General features: G+C 37.8%; 1 protein-coding gene and 1 non-coding gene across 2 annotated transcripts; both read right to left on the reverse strand.

Annotated features, from left to right (window-relative positions):
* Nucleotides 1-365: 365 nt before the first annotated feature.
* LOC149840583 (cationic peroxidase 1-like) lies at nucleotides 366-3,204 on the reverse strand. Its single transcript, XM_090004477.1, has 3 exons — nucleotides 2,998-3,204; nucleotides 1,479-1,673; nucleotides 366-917 (listed from the first exon to the last, which is right to left on the reverse strand). Exons 1-3 carry the CDS (start codon nucleotides 3,202-3,204, stop codon nucleotides 366-368), a joined length of 954 nt encoding a protein of 317 aa, XP_089860603.1.
* An 11,358-nt stretch (nucleotides 3,205-14,562) lies between these two features.
* On the reverse strand, nucleotides 14,563-14,633 carry TRNAG-CCC (transfer RNA glycine (anticodon CCC)). Its single transcript has one exon. It is a non-coding gene; the product is annotated as a tRNA-Gly (tRNA).
* Between the last annotated feature and the right edge of the window lie 4,561 nt (nucleotides 14,634-19,194).

A 19,194-nucleotide genomic window follows, 5' to 3' on the forward strand; every position in this document is an offset into this window, starting at 1 on the left:
GCACAGGTTTTGATTTTAACCTCCACCCCTGTTTCATGTCCTCCATCCTCGGTCCAAACCGATCAAGGCGGGGTGTGCCCCATTTCCCCTCGGTCCATTGCCATCCCTAAAGAAGGTTGGGGATGGGGCGGGGCAGCGCGGGAAAAGCATAAATTCATCCCGGCCTCCATTCCCGCACGGGTTTTGATTTTAACATCCATCCCTGGTCCAAACGGGCGAGGCGAGGCAGGGCCCAAGCACTAGGTGCTCCTAGCAGACAAGCTGAGCCCCCATTGAGGTAAAACTCTTGAGAATTCACTATAGGCCATTTCAGTGGATCCAATACTACAAGACCTCATACCATGACTGCATCAGACCCCGTAATATCAATTAACCATTCTGCAATTCAACCGGACCTCGCCATCGTTGCCAGTTAGCACACCAATATTTTGCATCTTGACCATGGAAACAGTGAAGTCAACGGCAAACTGGTCGGCATTAAGGGCATAGAACTTGGTGAGCTGATCGGCTTCACCGCCATTGTAGAGCTCTTGGTCTGAGTGCAGCAACCCCATCTTTCTCATCAAATTCAAGTAATATTCATTTCCAAATGTGTTCGGACTCACATAATCGAAAGGAGCACGGTTGTTATCGCCGCCGGAGGGAGGGCACGACCCTCGCAAGGAACGCGCAAAGTTGTAGTGGATGTTGAACTCGTTATAGATCCGTCTCCTGAAAAACAAGCACCGAGCTTGGCCGATGCTATGCGCTGCAGAGAGCAAGACCAGGTCTTTTAGGTCTAGGCCCTTATACTTGAACTTGTAGATGAGGATGCTCAGATTGGAGAAGGCTGAGGGGAGCTGCACTTCTGCCGAGTACTTGCTCGCAGTCCTCGCGTCCCTTCTCCCTAGTTGTACTTGCCATGACGGCCCACCTAGCTGTGTCAATTCAAGCGCGAAATGATAATTTTTTAAAGTAAGCTGGGGTTAGGCAGACCACTACCAGATATCTCTTAAGCCCCATGTGGCAGAGGGATTCGAACCTGGGACTTTAGCTTGGCACAGGACCCCGCTAAACACATGGGATACCACCCCGGTGGTACGAAATGGTAATCAGCACAACGAAATTAAGATGGATGGATCAGGTGCAATCATATTACACAAAAGCAATGTGTCACTGCACTTGAGTGCCCCCTCAATCTTTTTTGTGAAGGAATTGAGGTGCAATGTGATTGTACATTTTTAGTGTGCTGCTAGACCTGATCACAGACCATCTTTGGGCACAACTGATAGGTTGTACCTCAAAGGTGGCCTGTGATCCGGTGCAGCAGCACACTAAAAAGTATGCAATAACATAATACTTGATCCTCTCTCCAGATGGAGGGCACTCTGGTGCAGCAGCACATTGTTTTCGTGAGATGTGATTGCACCTGATCCGACATCCAATGAGACTCCGGCGTTCGGAAAAAATGGTGGCTTTGATCGAGATGGAGAACTCACCGCAACAACAGAGTCCCGTGCTGCAACCGCTAAGATGTCGGCACATGACACGACCAGAGGACCGCAGGCCCGGTCCACAGCAGACTTGATTTCATCAACCACTTCGAAGCCCCTCAAGGAATTTAGGTTGGCCGAGGCTGTTTTCTCCCCCGTTATGAATGGGGTATCATCCAGCAGGACTGAACCATCACACCCCTACTTGATTGTATAGTAACAAAAGTTAAAAACGGCAAAATCTCGGCAGGCAAAAAACTTGAGAGATTTTAATTTTTTTTTATAAATCTCACATATTTTTGGCAAAACCTTGGGAATAAAAAATAATATAAAAATATAAAAATTATTTTTTAAGAAAATATAAATAAAACACATTTAAAAATAAAAATCTCGAGGGTTTTCATGATAAATATCTTTTAAAAATTTAAATATCACGATATTTGTCACAGTTTGAAAATCTAGCTTGAAATTGCCATTTTATACTTTCAAGCAATTTCTTGCGATATATGGGCAATATTTTTACAAACATCACGATATTTGTCACAGACCTTGATTGATTCACACAACACAGAAAAATGAGAAGCGTCAGTTTGTTGCAGGGTTGGCCAATCCAGTGACTCCAGCAAAAACCAGAGTACAGATCCATCATTTGACATATGATGTGTTCCCTAAAATCAATTCTAGCTGCCTAATGAACAGCTAAGATTGGTCCACATTTTCACCTTTATGTGGACTGATCCTAACCGTCCAGATGCTTCAGCTGGACAGTTAGGATCGACAGAAACCCGCCTATGTCAAGGATGAGATCCTTCTTGTACAAACCATTGCGGGGTTAAACTTGATTGGTGCATTAACAAACTTGATTAAATAGTGCAAGGTGTTGGATTTATGTATTTTTAGAGGTAAAACTTTTGAATCTATTTTACATATTAGACCATGAAAATTTGCATATATATTAGGATTTTAGAAACAAGGAGATTAGAATAGGCATTAGTTCCACTTGCAAATTCCGAAATTTTATGGAAAATAGGACATAGGGCATATAAATTTTTAATTTTGCAATTAATAAAAAGCTATATTTGGTATTTTAATAACAAAAATGCATTTTATTAAGAAATATCAAAAGTATTAAAATAATAGATGTACGTGTAATTATCAGCTAGGTCTCTGATCTTGGGGTTGGTGTCACGTGTCAGAATGTGTCACCAGGGATGCACCGAAAATGGCATGTTTGTGAGTTGAGATGCGGTTAAGTGACATGGCTAAGTGCCATAGCCAAGACAGCATTTTATCGGGCCCACAGATATATAGTGCAGGCCCCCACATGCTCATGGTTTGTTGCCAACTCTTTGGTTCTTTAAACATACAACTATCTCTCTCTCTCTCAAAAATACAAACACAAAGATCTGCTCTTTGTAAGGAAAATGATGATGAACAATTCAAGCAAATATTGAAAAAAAGATAAATTAAATTCTTTGAAAAATCTATTTTGTGTGTGTAGATGGCTGATGTTTAAATTACTTACATTGACAAAGCAATCATGGTTGTTAAGACGCAGCAACGATGCCCCCATTCGAGGCTCCTTTCTCACAGCATCCTCCACCACCCTCCTAATGGTTGGGATCGCATCCGGGCACACTTTACTGTAGTAGTCCGGCGTGAGCCCGGATGAAGAAGCAGAGGTTGCTAGAACAAACGCCATCGTGCTCATAAAAATCCAAACACAAGCCATTGCTCAGAGTCTAAGACTCAACCTGCCAGAGACAACCACAAACCATGAGCACAAGAAAAGAAATACAAGATATAAAGTGGTTGGGTCTAAAAGACCTACATCCAAAACTGCAAATCTCTACCTCTCTCTCTCTCTCTCTCTCTCACACACACACACACACATATATATATATATATATATATATATATATATATATATATAGGAAAGAAAAATCATCCCACTAAAGAAAAAATCTACAACCAATGATGATTAAACGGCTCCCCTTCTCCAAAGCTTGAGCATCTCTTGGGACCTCATATATTTGTTCTTTATAATTTATTTAGTTAGAAATATGCTTTACACAAAGAATTTATGATATATAAACATGTTTTTTTAAATGTAAAAAATCAAAGGCTTGCAATGCATTTAAAACTTTACAATACAAAGTATTGTGGGCTGTTGATTTTTAGCGCTTTCAAAAGCGCATCTAAACATCAAAAGTTCATCAACCAAAACAAGTCTCTCACTAAATGAATGATAAAAAGTCAATATGTAAAGTCGGATGAAAAAGTCGATTGTTAGAGAAAGAACACTGTCAATTATCATCCGTTGTAGATTTTGGACCTCTTTTGGTTGGAGGGTACCCTTCCTTTTATATATATATATATATATATATATATATATATATATATATATATATATATATATGAAAAATGGTAATGTCGGACACGGTCAGACGCATTCAGCATGTCCAACTTTACCCTTTTTTTTCTTTGTTTTTGACCTTTGGCAGCAGTCTGGGCAGAAAAACAGACTTTAACCGAGAAACATTGCTAAAGGCTCTGTTTTCATAGTTGCTAATCTTGTGCGATCAGTGGTGAAAAAGCATCTCATGTATCATCAAACACTCGTTTCTCTCTCTAATAAAGGTAAGCAACTAATGAGCATAAATCACTTTTTCTTCAAAATTTCTAATTTTTTTGTAGAGCTAATGATTGGGATGTGATCTACATGGTTTGTTTAGTAGGAAACTTATTTTGAATCATGTGATTACGACAAGTAATTAGGTTTTTAAAGGGGTTTAAAAATCAACAGCCTACAATGTGCCAAAATTTCATAACTCAAAAAGACCATATTTTTACATCATCAAAACACGATCCAAGACGTGATCCTTAGCAAACAAAATTTCCAGTTGGATTCACAAAAATTGTGCATTTTGCTTATCTAAAACAAAAATTTCTGCATTCCAATGCACGTCCAGAAAAATTAAAGTTGCAATTCAAACTGTTACAGTTCTTCTGCCATCTTGCTGCAACATGGATGTAGGTATAAAAGTAATGAAGGGGAAAATAAATGCACAGAAAATAAAAAAATTGCACCGTTATGCCAAGAGGCCTAAGAGCACCACGAAGGATCTCCGCATCCAAGAAGGAATCACGAAAATCGCCAAATAAAACAAACAATATTATGAACTAAATAACTCTACCAACAGATTAGTTCAACATGCAAATAAAGGCAGAGGAGAAAAACACAGATCCCAAAACTCTTCTTGAGAACCCTAATTCCTGGAAATCCTAATGCATGCTAGGAAATGCATAAGAGAAAAACTGAAAAAATCTTCTACTTGCGGGAAAGGGAGTGAAAAAGATTGGTGGGTTAGATACGAAGGAAATACAAGTGATCATGTGATCTAAAAAGGCCCGAGGATGGGTGGTAAAGAATTTGCAACAATTAAAGACTAATAGCCTGCTATTTATAGTACCCTAAAAGGAAAAAAGAAACTTGCGGTTTCTAATGAATGGAGGGAAAAGAAACCTAAAGGATGGAGGGAAATGATAGAATGAGTGACCCACGTTAGAACAATTTTTGGAGAGAGAGAGAGAGTTTTGCCACGCTACCATCTTTTGGAAGCAAGAAAAAATTCCAAGGGAAAAGAAAATTTTGCTTATGCAAAATTTTGATACGATAACTTTTCTAAATGAAAAAATTTCACTTGTTTGTGTAGCATGAGAAAAGCAAAAAAAAAATGTGTGTGAGTAGGGATGTCAATGGGTCGAGTTTGGTTCAGACCTAGGTGGATCCAGACTTGGTCCCAATTTACAAGTATGGTATCGGGTTTAGACCCAGGTCTAATCGAACCCACCATAAGATAAACCATATCTAAACCATATAAGAACTACATGAACCAGACTCAGGCCATACCTAGTAAAAAAATAATTTTTTATCATTTTTACATTAAAAAATTACAGGTCATAATCGAAACTCGGGTCCAGTATAAAATTTCACAAACTATACTCAGATCCATGTATTAATCGGACCTTCGGGTCCGGACCCGAGTCTTAATTGGGTATTCTTATTTATCACCATACACAAACCTTATAGGGTTTGGAATGGGTCGGGTCTGGGTAAACCTGACTTGTTAACACCCCTATGTGTGTATGTGAAAGAGAGGCAGTGGTAGCCACCACTTTTCCTCTAGCTCCCCTTTCGAAGAGCCCGCCCATCCATTCTAGATCATCTGATTGACTATGACACAATGGTCTCTTTGCATCCACACCACCTTCCTTTCCTTTCACGCTTCATTCTCAAAGCACTCAAGTTCTTTGTAGACGGTCACCTCTGGTTCTCACCCTCGCCGCTTTTTACTTCTGTAATGCTCCCGATTTATAACTCAATTTTTATAGTAGTAATTTTTTGTTATGCAAGGCCTTATCTATGACATTACTTAAATCGGACTAAGCACTAAGAAGTCAGTTTGTGTGCAAGTGTTAGCATTTAATAGCCCTCTAGAACCAAGTTCGAGAAAGAGACATCCAAGAAAAAGAATCTCTTATTAAGAATACGAAAAGAACGTGAAAAATGTGAAATCGAGAATGCTACAAACATCATATCAAACTAGCAACTACTATATAAAATTTCATAAATTTAAAAAAGCATCACACTGAATTAAATTAAACTGTTCATAATAGATCAGGTTCAGAACCAATAAGTCAATCTCAAAATCTAGTGCCAAAACCCCCATAGTATCCCAAAATAAGGTCCAACGACAGTCTAGTCGTCCAAGTCTTAAAAGAACTATTTCATCATGCCTCATCATCTAAAAAATTAAAATTATATGGGGTGAGACCAACATTTCTAAATATGAAAAAATAACACAAACAATGTACATACTAAAATATCATCAAATAATTTCAGCGATCTAATAACTTAAATACAACACGCATAAAACAGAACTAGATACAATTGTAACAATTAACACATGTACATCTAAAGAATAAATTTACCCAACACTCAACAATCATATCAACTTTTATATATGAACAATTAATAAATATATAAATAGTTAATCAATGCCTGAACTTACCAGAACAATTAAACATCTCTTTTATGCATGAGTAACTTCTCATCTTTATTATCTTTTCTTATATAATGCATGCAATGCTCAAACTACATGCACAATACAAAATAGTGTCTCTATCACAATTACCTATAGGTACTGCATAGTCATAACCGGAGAAGAAGGCAATGGCCCATGGTGTACCTTTAAACAATAACATAGCCTTGCACATCAACTTGAGTCCTGGGGTGGGCCGATCCAATGTCGACAGAGTTTCATACCCTTTAACCTAATATATCAATATTCGTTCAGTTGAAGTACATACATATCACCCTGCAGTTGTAGTGGTAGCTTAGTGATCATGCATAATATTTGCATTTTATTCATCTTTATTTATGCATGATGCATGATAAAATCGCATTAAAAACTCATCTTTATCATTGCTTTCGAGAATTCGCTTTGAGATTGAATTTTAGGGAAAAATTATACTTTCTAGTTTGGCCCTGCGTTTTTCGGTATTTTTGTTAGTTTTAAAATTTTCTTAATTATAGTTTAGTTTGATTAGGATTTAATTAATTATTTTTAATTAGTTTTAGGAAAAATCCCTTTTGGAAAGCATATTTTTGAGGAAGACCTTCTTTGAAAATTATAAAAATATTTTGAACCTTCTTTGAAAATTCATGTTTTGACCTAGAATAGCTTATAAATACTTCTTTTTCCAGCAAAGAAGTTGTTTTTGCCTCTTAAGAAAAATGAAGCCTCTTCTCCCCTCTCTCTTCTCTTCCTTCTCCTTCTCGATCCCAATTGGTTTTTCCCCGTTCTCTTCTTTTCCCCCTCAAATCTGTCTTGCTTCTAATATTTCTTTATCACTGGTTCTTCTTGCATTTACTTGACGGAGGCACGAGATGATCGAAGGTAAACACCACTTCTTCTTCTTAACCCCTCCATCGAATGAGGTAAGCTATCAGGTTTGTCTCTTCTCCCTATTTCTTCGCAGTTTAGGACCATTTAGTACATGCATCATAGTTTATTTTGATTTTTAGCATCGCATATTGGATAGTCTGCATTTGATTCGTGTGGTTTTTGCATATTTGGATAGTTTACACATATCGTAGATAGTAGTTTTATAGGTTTCATGTTTTGTTCGAATTTTCTTGTGTTTAGATAGTTTAGTTAAAATATAGTAATTTAGTTATAGTTAGACGTACTTCCGATTGTGTTTGTGAATTTGTTTTCGGTTCTTCACGATCTGTAGGACACCACATAAAGATTAATATTTGTTAAACAGGTCGTGAAACAACAGCCATGTTTACGTTTTCGTGAAGTGTTTTAATTCTGAGATCAGTGTCAAACATGCAATAGGCGCGATTGACGCTGGTCCCATTAGTTTTTTTTTTTTTTGTGTTTTGTTAGTTCTATCATAGCATTAAGTCGTTAGATAGTTTGGCATTGATAGGTTTATTGAGATTTCACAGTATCATTTTTTTTGTCTAGTGCTTAGATCGTTAAAAGTGTCATTCTTTCTTTAGTTCATTATTCGTGCAGATTGGAATTGGCGTGCTTTGACCTCAATTATTCAACAAGTGCATTAGTTTGATCCATGTATGCTGAACATCATATTTTATTTTATTTTGGTTAGCTGCAATTAGTAATTCGGTAGTTAAGTTAACATAGGTTTCTTCAATTTTGTTTTATTAACCATTGTGTTTTTAGCAATTGCCGTTAAGTTATTTTATAGGTTAGGTTTTGACGTGAATTTGTTTTAACTAGGTTAACAATACATGTCGATTGTTTTAGTTAGGTTAACATCTTAGCATACATAATAATTTAGTAGCTAGTGCTTATGTAATACAGTTGTGTAGTTTATTAGTAATTCCTTCTAATATTTTATTATTTTATTAGATCTATCTCATTAGTTTATAGCATGGTGTGTTAGTTGGTTAGATTATAGGTCTTTTATTTCATATATTCCTTCTTTATTAACGTTTTTATTGATAATTGATGGTATACGTTGCTGCACTTTATTAGTTATTTTATCTTATTAATGGTTCATTTCATTAGTCGTCTATTCATTAGTTGTTGAGAATTTGCTATTTTATATGTTAATTGTTAAATTTTTTTAGTAGATATTCTATACAGTAGTTGTTTTACATGAGTCATTTTATTTGAGTGAGTTTGAGTTAATTCGTTCTTTGTGTGTTAGAGTTTTCTTTAATTAAATTATACTTAGTTGCTTGGTTATTAGGGGTTAAGATAGTTTGTTCTAATTCACATACCCTTTTTCCAAATCAATTAGTGTGTTAAATAGTTTAGTATAGTTTAGATTGTTTTAAGTTGTTTCATAGTTTGTTCTTAGTTTGTTAGTTAGTTACGTTATTTTGTCTTCTAGTGTAACTACTGGTTTAGTGTAGTTTGATTCTTTCTTGTTGATTTTTAGTTCATTAAATAGATCTTGTTTAGTTTGCTTTGTTTTTGCTGCATGCGTGTTTTTTATTTTTTTGCAGGAAAACGTGCAGACGTGTAGTGCGCCCCATTTTGAGCCCTCGAAGTGCCTTCTGAGGTCTCTTTAGGCCCTCAAAAGTGCCCTTGATCAAACCATGCAAAAGTGCTCAACCTAGAAGAAGATCAAGAAGACAAAAGACTCAAGCACCAAAAAACTTTTCTTTGCTTTGCTTTTTAGCTAATGGTTTTATTTTGTTTAATTCAATTCAATTTGGGGTATGTAATAAGGCACTTTATTTTTATTTGTTTAAGACCTCTGCAGAGGGCATCACTCTCTTGTTTATTTAGTTAATTAATTTTTATTTTTGAAGTCAATAAAGAGTAGTTTAATTATTTGTGGAATACAAAGTATTTTCTCGTTCTCTGAGTTCGACCCGGACTCCACTACTCGTACGAGACAACTTTTATGATTTGATGTACGGTTTGCACAAACATTTTTATTGAAAATATTGTTTTAAAATACTCTATTGAAAAAGTTGCATCACTTAGTCACATTTCTCCATGGTTGAGGAAAGCAACCTTCTATGCTATAAACAAATCTCACGAAGCCAATAGTACTGCTTACACTTTCCTTGCAAGCCTCAAGAGAATTTAATGCACATTTCATTTTTATTTGGTTAAATTCTCTTACCATATATACCTTATCACAATTAACTACTTATAGGGTTAATAGCCACTACTTAAGGCACATTCATAGCAACCTTCCGAGCTCAAGCATAGCCACCCTCCAGACTCAAACATGCATAGATTTAATTAGGCCTCATTCAATAGTTAATCCATTTTAACTAGATTCACATAAGTGAAATCCACATGAATTTTCATACTCATATGGGCCACACAATATTTTCTTACACATGCAATAAACATTGCATCAACATGTAAGTCCCTTCTTCTATGCATTACAGTATTCATTCAAGCATGCATTCAGTGCATATAAGCATATCATCATGCTTCATGTATGTCATGTCATGTTGAATGTAAGTATATCATCAAATTGCATATCATAATATCATGCAATCATATCATCATATTATTCAAGCCTATCATAACATTATGCATTCAAATTTAGCATTGTAACAAAAATTACAATATAGCAAATCAAAATATACTCATAAGTGATGACACACTCATATAGCCTCATTAGACTCACACATTGTACTCTAACAAGTCGTGTGCCCATTCGGTTTAACTCTGAAACAAAATCATATCCAACTAGTTCACTTTTGGAACCATGACATGCAAGAAAACACAAGTTCTAAATTCAGAACTATATGAACAAAATTTCTCAGTTAGTAGAAATTTTGTCATAACCTGTATAATATGAATTTAAATATAAGATTTTTACTGTAAATGTACATACGTGAAAATGTCTACAGAGAAAAACTAGGTCCAAACTCATTCTGAATGAGAGAATAAAAATTCTGCAAGTGAAACCTATTTTTTGTTCACACAACAGTTCTATCTGGTTGAGTCTTTTCGAAAAAACATCAACCACCAATTATACAAAATGAAATAAGTTCTGCGATTTTTTTTATAGTTAGCTTTTTTGACGCAATCTCCAAAAAAAATCAGAAGTAAAATTCTTTCTAACAAAAAATTAAAAATCATGCATTAAATCTATTTATATTATTTAAGAGAATGTTCTCTAAAACTTTTAGGTTATGGACCGATATTTCATAATTTTTAATTTCTAAACTATAATGAATTAATACATAATTTTTTGTGTTCTTCAATATACAAACTAATATTCATAAAAAAATTATTCATAAATTATAAATATTTTTAGAGCAATGAATTTTACAAAAATATGCAACTATATAAATTTTTTGTTGGAACAGAAAATCTATGTTGACATAGGCATATTCTTCACCTTCCATAGTCTTGGCTGCAAGAGGTGCCCATGGTGGCAGGGTTATCTTTGATGACTATCATGAGGCCTACTTTTGGCCGCGCTAGAATACACCTCCGGATGCTAAAGTGATGTCATGTTGGGATTATGGTTATCAGATAATTGCCATGAGAAACAAAACTGTAATTGTGGATAACAACACATGGAACAATACACATATTGCAACTGTTGGACGTACGATCTCATCATATGAAGATGAGTTGTGGAGCCTGATTCAGATTTTTTTTCTTACAGAAGGGGGTTCCGGGGGTTGTTATCCACAGTTTTTTTGTAATTGTGGATAACAACACATGAATTTTTTTCTTGGGCTTATGTTTGAGACCCAGTTTCTTATGGATCATACCGATTTTTTACTAGCAGCTCAGTTAAAACTGCGTAAAAAACCCCTAATTTTTGGTCAAATGAAGACTTTGACCCTCATTTGATTAAAAACTTCAAGGTGTGTACACCTCTGCTTGAGGCGCGCCTCGCCTCGAAGCATGCGCCTCAGGGCTCTTTTTTTATTTTTTTTAAAAATTTTGCGACAGATTAGCGACATATAATATCCGTCGCTAATATTCAGCAATAAATTTTTGATGGTTTGCGACAGATTATATTCCGTCGCTATTTTAGAGACGGACTGTAATCTGTCGCAAACCCGAATCAACGCTTATTTAGCATCAGACTCACGATGGATAATGTCTGTCGCTAATTCATCACAAATTAGCGACGGAAGTAGCGACAAATAAGTTCTGCCGCAAATTAGCGACTAGGATTATGCGACGGATGCTATCCATCGTCAATCCGTCGCATAATCTGTCACTAAACTGTTTAGCGATGGATTATGCGACGGATAGCATCCGTTGCTAATCCACATTTTTTCTTGTAGTGGTTGAAAAAGAAAAGATTTCGCGAGAGTTCGAGCCAAGCAATAATCAAGCTCCAGGTATGTTCACCAAGCCATTGCCCATTGACAAATTTGAAAATTTCAGGTCCATTTTAGGAATTAGAAATTAAGGAAGAACGTTAATTCATAATTTGTAATACTGAAGAGTTGTTTCCTTTTTATAAAAGTCGGTTTGGATAGGTCCTTTTTATCTTGCTAAAAATTGTCTTTTGACTGTTTAGTATTCAACGTCGACTCTTGGGTGTTGAGCCTCACTCTTAAAAAATGGAGTGAGACGTCTTATCTTCTCAAGAGTGATTCTTGGGTTGTTGGGTCCCACTCCAAAATCAGAGTGGGACATTCTTTCTCATTCAATGCTACCATGGGCTATCCTTCTTCTCAATAAGGTTGTTCTCTTAAGTCTGTGTTTTTTAGTGTGTGCATATGTGAGTGTGAGTGAGTAAAGATGAGTTCAACCAAGACTCTATCTCACTAACCTTCTTCTTCTCTTTCCTATTTTCCGCTGTGAGTGAGGGTGTTGAGATGAAACTGCCTGATCAAACTCTGCTGGCTCACTGTAGCTTTTAAAGGTTGGCCATGTAAGGTAAGGTGGTCATAGGTCCATTAAGTGGCCCGGTTATCGGCAAGGGTTTCTCGTCCTACAGACGGTGCACTGGAGTGTCTCCTTTCTAGTTGCCCGCTTCTTCACACCTTGAAGATGGTAGTTTAGAGGATTGATTCTCCAAGATCAGTGTTCCAGATTGAAAACTCTAATCTTGGAATGGATATCTCAACGCATCTCAAGTGAAAGCATTTAGGGTGTTGGATTTTGTCGGTCTTTCCACCAGTTAATTTGTTGGATGCAAGCTCTTGCTTGAATGATTATTCGTGCAATAACCAGACACCAAATGGTTATGAAGAGGAATTTGGTGCGAAAGTACCAAACTTGCCCAACCACACAAAAAGCAAACACACACTCACAAGAATTTTTAAAGTGGTTTCAATCTCATGGATCTACGTCCACGGTTTTGGTTCCTCTCTCTGGTCTCTCTCAATGACAAAAAGAGTATACGTTTTGAGAAAGATTCTCCTCTTTTGGAAACATATAATTTCTCCTTTGTTAAGAAACTTAGTTTCCTTATTTCTTTGAATATTTCTCAAGTTGACGCCAAGGCCAATGCCTTCTCTTTTGATCTTTCCTTCTTGTTTTGTGTTATATCCAAGACTTGTTTTCTTGATGGACTCGACTTGTGATGGTCTTTCTTTCTTCACCAATTCTCTCGCTTTTGGATTAAGACTCTCTTGTGATGAGCTTGCCTTCATCATGGTCTTTTTCTTTGGTTGGACTTGCTTTCACTGGATCTTTCTATTTTGATCGACTCACCAAGGTTGGACGTGTTACGGTCTCTAACATTTGGAAAGAGTGGTGCATCTGAAGACTCTGCCTAATTGATGCTTTCATTCAAGGTATCGGTCTTCTTTTAGGCCAGATCAGGCACAATCACATTGCACACTTTAATGTGCTGCTGCACCTGCATGCCCACCATCTTTATCATACAAATGATGGAGGATCAAGTGTAATGTGATTGCACACTTTGAGTGTGCTGCTGCACCCAATCACCCACCATCTTTGGAATACAAACTATCAGCCAATATATAGGTGGATCAGTAGGACATGAAGAATCACCCAAGGGTGGATGATGAGGGCGGAGTCGAGGACGACGGATTTCATAACATCCTCCACAGGATGTAGCCAGAATCAGGAGATGGGCCGGTGAGATTTGGCGCGCCGGTCCCATTTCCTCGTATTTGGCAAGGTGGTCAGGGAGCCGGAGAAAAACTTCGAGAGGGGCTCCATGACCACCTTGCCTTACGCGGCCCACTTCTAAAAGCTAGCTTAACTGATGCAGTTTGGGGAGACGATAAAAGCACATCCTTTTTTGCTGTGTTGCTCATTTTTCCTCCCTATGTGCACCGCTGGGACATGGGAGACAAGGCTTAGCTTGATGGCAAAAGTGCCAAAAATGTTATTAACGTGCAAAACCATTATACATTAAATTCAGGATTGTGACTGTTCGTTTTAGTATTGAGTTAGTATATCAACTTATTTTCAATATCTAGTGTAAAACTTAGGTTATTAAACTGTCTTAAATGGCTTCAAAAGATAAAGTTTGGAGTGTTTGCATAGTCCAAAAAAGATGTAGATGTCCTCTCTATAGCTTAGTAGAGAATATGTGTATCAGAACTTCTCTTGTTTATACGTGTTTATTGACTGATAAAAAACCAACTGCTCATTATTATTGTTTGGCTCAAAATTATAACTTTTTTTTAACCAAGTTTTTTGACCAAATAACTCTTTCTTATTTTTAGTTTTTTTGAGAATCTATTTTGGACAAAAAAAAATTGTTTTTTTACTAAAAAAAAATGCATGTAGATAAACCAGGTGTCCTTTGCAGGGGGGGGGGGGGCAGGCCAATGTTGTCACTATCAGTATCGTCCCTGTATCGTTTGGCCAGCCATTCAGGTGAATCGGCGATTAAAACATAATTAAAAAAATATTACGTGTCAATCAGAACGTGACACATTTTAGAGCCATTAAAATAATAATTTTAAGTATTTTTTTTATATTTGTCAAAAAAATAACCGATTCAGGGGTGAAGCCTATCGATTTTCTAGGGATACTATATGTTCATATTAAACTGAAAATCAACAGGAATAACAGCAAAAAAAGCAAATGCAAAACATATGATTATTATAAAATGACGATGCGCATCCGGGGAATCGAACCCCGGTCAGTACCGTGGGAGGGTACTATGATACCACTACACCAGATGCGCTTGATGTTGACTGTAAAGCAATAAAAATAAAATAATGCTATACATACAGATAGAGAGAGGAAGTGGTAGCTGCCTACCGCCCGTCTTCCGAGCTTTGGAAGAGTCTTTCTATTTTTTTTGAAAATCTGGCTATACATATGTGATCTACATGTTCCAACACACATGTAGGGTTTTCTAAGATTTAAAAATGGACGGTCTATAATTTTTTAAAGATATTCAATGCTTAAAAATAATATTTTTATCAAAAAATATGATCCAAGCCTCATTTCCTAGCAAATTGACTATGCCTAACACACCTTCATGGTTAGCTTTGCTAAAAAGAACCGTGAAACGCCTATTTACTGGTAGTAGGCTAAAAAAGTGGTAGGCAGGGGCAGCTACTACTTTTCTATCCTACTGTCAGCCTACCATGATCAAACATCTGTATGTTTTAGGCTTGTTTTTTAACAAATCTGACCCTGCAGAACATGACTGATTTGATTTGCTAGGAAACGATACTTGAATCATGTTTTTCTATACAAAACATGATCTTTTAAGCCTTGAATATTTATAAGAATCTTAGACCGTCAACTTTCAAACATTATAAAAACCTACCTGCATGTTGAAAATGGACGATCCAATAGTCTATTCCTATAAAATCAAACATGTAGAACAGATCCGTATGATCATATTTAAGAAAAACATGCAAAACACCTTCAAAAGCCTCATAGGCTGAAGGTAGGCTAAAAACCTGCAAAACACCTACCACTTTTTTAGCCTACCTTCAGCCTATGGCTTTTGAAGGTGTTTTGCATGTTTTTCTTAAATATGATCATATATATGTATATCAAATAATACTATCTATAAACATTCATTCATATCAAACTATTTTCACCAAAACTATGAAGAGAATTTTTGCCAAATAGAAACATCAAGAACGAAAAGACATCAACAAGAACTTAATAAGCTCCATAATTTGGATGAGCAGACCCACCTCTAATTTGGACAGGCCAGCTCATTGACTGCCATTGGGCCCATGGGCCTAATGGGATCCGATCGGCCCACTGATGTGTGTGTGTCTACTCTGGCCTAGGTCAAGCAAGTTCATGCTCCAAATACTCAACCCAACCTACACTACAAAAAAAATGCTACGTAGCGACGAAAATTGGCGACGGATTTTTTCCGCCGCCAATTTGCGACGGATTAGCGAGCAAAAACTATTTGTCGCTAACGTTTGAAATATTTGCAAAATTAACGACGTAAACATCTTCGTCGCTCAAGCCGTCGCTAATTAGCGAGAGATTAGCGACAACATTTTTTCGTCGCCAAAAATGTTACAAAAAATGCTAATTAGCGACAGAATTAGCGAGGGAATGTTTCCGTTCCTAATCCGTCGCTAATTAACGACGGATTAGGAACGGAAAAATTCCTTCGCTAATTTCGTTGCTAATTTTCGTCCCACCTGAGGCACAAAATTTTCGTGGGCTTAGAAACATAATTAATTCAGTCGCTAAGTCGTCGTTAAGTTTCGAATAACCCTAATCCCAGACAGATTTTCCTTTTCTTCTTTCGCTGCTCCCGCCGTTCGCCACTGCCGCCGTTCACCGGTCCCACTCCCGCCGGTCCCACCGTCCGCAGGCCCCGCCGCCCGGAGGAAGGTAAAGGATGCCCCCCTCCCCGCGTTTTCCGGCAAGGGGTCGACCCCCTGCCGGAAACGCAGGGGGTTAACCCCCTGCCGGAAAATGCGGGGGTTGACCCCCTGCGTTTTCCGACAGGGGGTTAACCTCCTGCCGTTTCCGGTAGGGGGTCGACCCCCTGCCGAAAAATGCAGGGGTTAACCCCTGCCGTTTCCGGCAGGGGGTCGACCCCCTGTCGGAAAACGCGGGGGTTAACTCTCTACGTTTTCACGCAGAGGTTTAACCCCCTGCGTTTTCCGACAGGGGGTTAACCCCCTTCTGTTCTGGCAGGGGGTTAACCTCCTGCGTTTTCTGGCAGGGGTTAACCCCCTGCCGTTTCCGGCAGCGGGCCCCTGTCTTTCCGGCAGGGGGTTAACCCTTTGCCTTTCCGACAGGGCCCCCCTGCCCCCTACCTTTCCGGCAGGGGGTTAACCCCCTGCCATTTCTGGCAGGGGCCCTTGCCGTTTCTGGCAGGGGCCCTTGCCTTTCCGACAGGGGTTAAACCCCCTGCCGGAAAATGCGGGGGTTAACCCTTTGCTGTTATGGTAGGAGGTTAACCCCCTGCCATTTCCGGCAGGGGGTCGACCCTCTGCGTTTTCACGCAGGGGGTTAACCCCCTGCATTTTCACGCAGGGGGTTAACCCCCTGCATTTTCCGGCAGGGGGTTAACTCCTTGCCGGAACAAGCAGGGGGTTAACCCCCTGCCTTTCCGGCAGGGAGTTTAACCACCTGCCGTAACAGACAGGGGGCGACCCCCTACTGTTCCGGTAGGGGGTCGACCCCCTGCCCGAACAGGGGGTCAGTTAACCCCCTACGTTCCGTAAGGGGGTTAACCCCCTATGTTCCGTAAGGGGGTCGACCCCCTGTCGGAACAGCAGGGGAGTCAACCCCTTGCCAGAACATTTTTTTTTATTTCGTAGTGACTTCATTTTGAAACAATGTTTTTTTGTGCAGATTTTTCAACGGAATCAGCTCGTGCTCAGCCACCTGTGGTAAGTAAGTGTCAAAAAAAATGCAAATTGGGTAAATACCCGTGGTGAGTAAGTGATGCAAGCGTATCACATGTTATTTAGTTTATTAGATGTAACACTTTATTGTTCACACACTCACTTAGTTGTTAATATTTAGGGTTGCTTTGTTGGAGTTCGGAGATCATGCTGAGCATGATTTTAATGTATGAATATTGAAGTATTTTTATTTTTGGAGTACGGAGTCCATGCTAGGCATGGTAGTAGTTAGTGAGATATTGAAGTGTGTTTGCTGCAGGTACATGTTGCCATTTGTTTGATATGAATGATTATAATGCATTACAATGTTTGATGTAATTGTATCCATGCTTGCATGTAGTTACTTTCAATTTGATTATGACTTCCATGTGAAATTGTATATTGAAATCATGTTTCAAATGATTGTATCGTGTCATTGATAATTTGCACATGAAAATATTAAGTTATCAATGCATTCATCAAAATTCTTGTTATTGTATGACATCATATATTGCATGATAAATTTGATATGTTCTTCATCGTAGCATTCTGATTGTTTTCTTTTAATCGGTTAGGCTATTATTCGTAACATCATAAGAAAATGACTGCAAACCGTGAATGGATGTACCGTAGGATAGTGGACAATGAGTTATCGCATGAATATATGGATGGTGTTGACAGTTTTATTGAATTTGCAATGGCAAGTGTCAGTACAGTGGATCCCGTAGGTCAGATTAGGTGTCTCTGCAAGATTTGTAAGAATAATCGATTTGTAGAACCTCATAGCGTTAGACATCACCTATACAGGAAGGGTTTTGTGAGTGATTATCAGAACTGGATGTTTTATGAAGAAGAATTTAGAAACGATTTTGATGCACGGGTGAATGTGGTGCACGATAATCCATATACGGATTTGATATTTGATGTCGCAGGAACAGAACTGGGTTCTGCTATGAGTTCTAGTAATGTAAGAACTGCCGTAGATGAAGAATCACCAAACGATGCAGCTAGTAGATTTTATGATTTACTTAGAGATGCTGATGAGACACTTTGGAACGGTTGCGAGAGTCACACTATCTTGTCTGCAGTTCTTCAACTAATGAATTTGAAGTCCGAGTATAATTTGAGTCAATCATGTTTTGACCGTTTGTGCATGATTGTGAAGAGTGTGTTGCCCAAAGATGAGAAATTGCCACAAAATTTCTATCGTGCGAAAGTTATCATCAACACTCTAGGTATGAGTTACAAAAAGATTGATGCTTGTCTAAATCACTGCATGTTGTATTTCAAGGAGCAAGAAAACAACATATCCGAGTATAAAAAAGTCAGATAGAAATGAATGGTGGGCAGTTTGCAAGGTGAAGTCCAAACTATACCCCGAGTATGATCAGTTACAGGAAGATGAGTTAGTTGAAGACAACAATTACTATCAATCAAATGATGTCTATGACTTCACTTATGGTCACGATGTTGCGCATGATATGCATGTCATATCTCCATTGGCCGATGAAACATTCATAGAGGAATGTAATCCAAATGATGTACCAAGTGGTTGGGCAAACAATGAAGAAGAAGAAGAAGAAGAAGAAGAAGAAGAAGAAGAAGAAGAAGAAGAAGAAAGTCAAACTAGTGACAAGGAAGAATTCTCAAGCTAGTGAGCAAAATCTTATACTACAAACCTCTATTTAAATGCATTGCATTACTTGATGTGAGTTGTATTGCAATACTTGGTGTGAATGATTAAAAATTTTATTTGAATGTATTGTAATACTTGATACGAATGATTCGAATGCATTGCAATACTTGATGTGAATGATTTGAATTATTTGAATGTATTGTAATACTTGATGCTAATGCATGAGTTGTATTGCAACACTTGATGTGAATGATTAAAAATTTTATTTGAATGTATTGTGATAC

Source organism: Nuphar pumila, chromosome 4 (genome assembly GCF_984573655.1).
Source record: "Nuphar pumila chromosome 4, dmNupPumi1.hap1.1, whole genome shotgun sequence".
NCBI classification, from domain to species: domain Eukaryota; kingdom Viridiplantae; phylum Streptophyta; class Magnoliopsida; order Nymphaeales; family Nymphaeaceae; genus Nuphar; species Nuphar pumila.

Excerpts from the sequence above, each read along its gene's own strand:
- LOC149840583 (XM_090004477.1), bottom strand. The coding sequence starts at position 3,204 with ATGGCTTGTGTTTGGATTTTTATGAGCACGATGGCGTTTGTTCTAGCA. Across the intron at positions 1,674-2,997 it reads ACCATGATTGCTTTGTCAAT|GGGTGTGATGGTTCAGTCCT; the intron begins GTAAGTAATTTA and ends ACAATCAAGTAG. Across the intron at positions 918-1,478 it reads CACGGGACTCTGTTGTTGCG|CTAGGTGGGCCGTCATGGCA; the intron begins GTGAGTTCTCCA and ends GAATTGACACAG.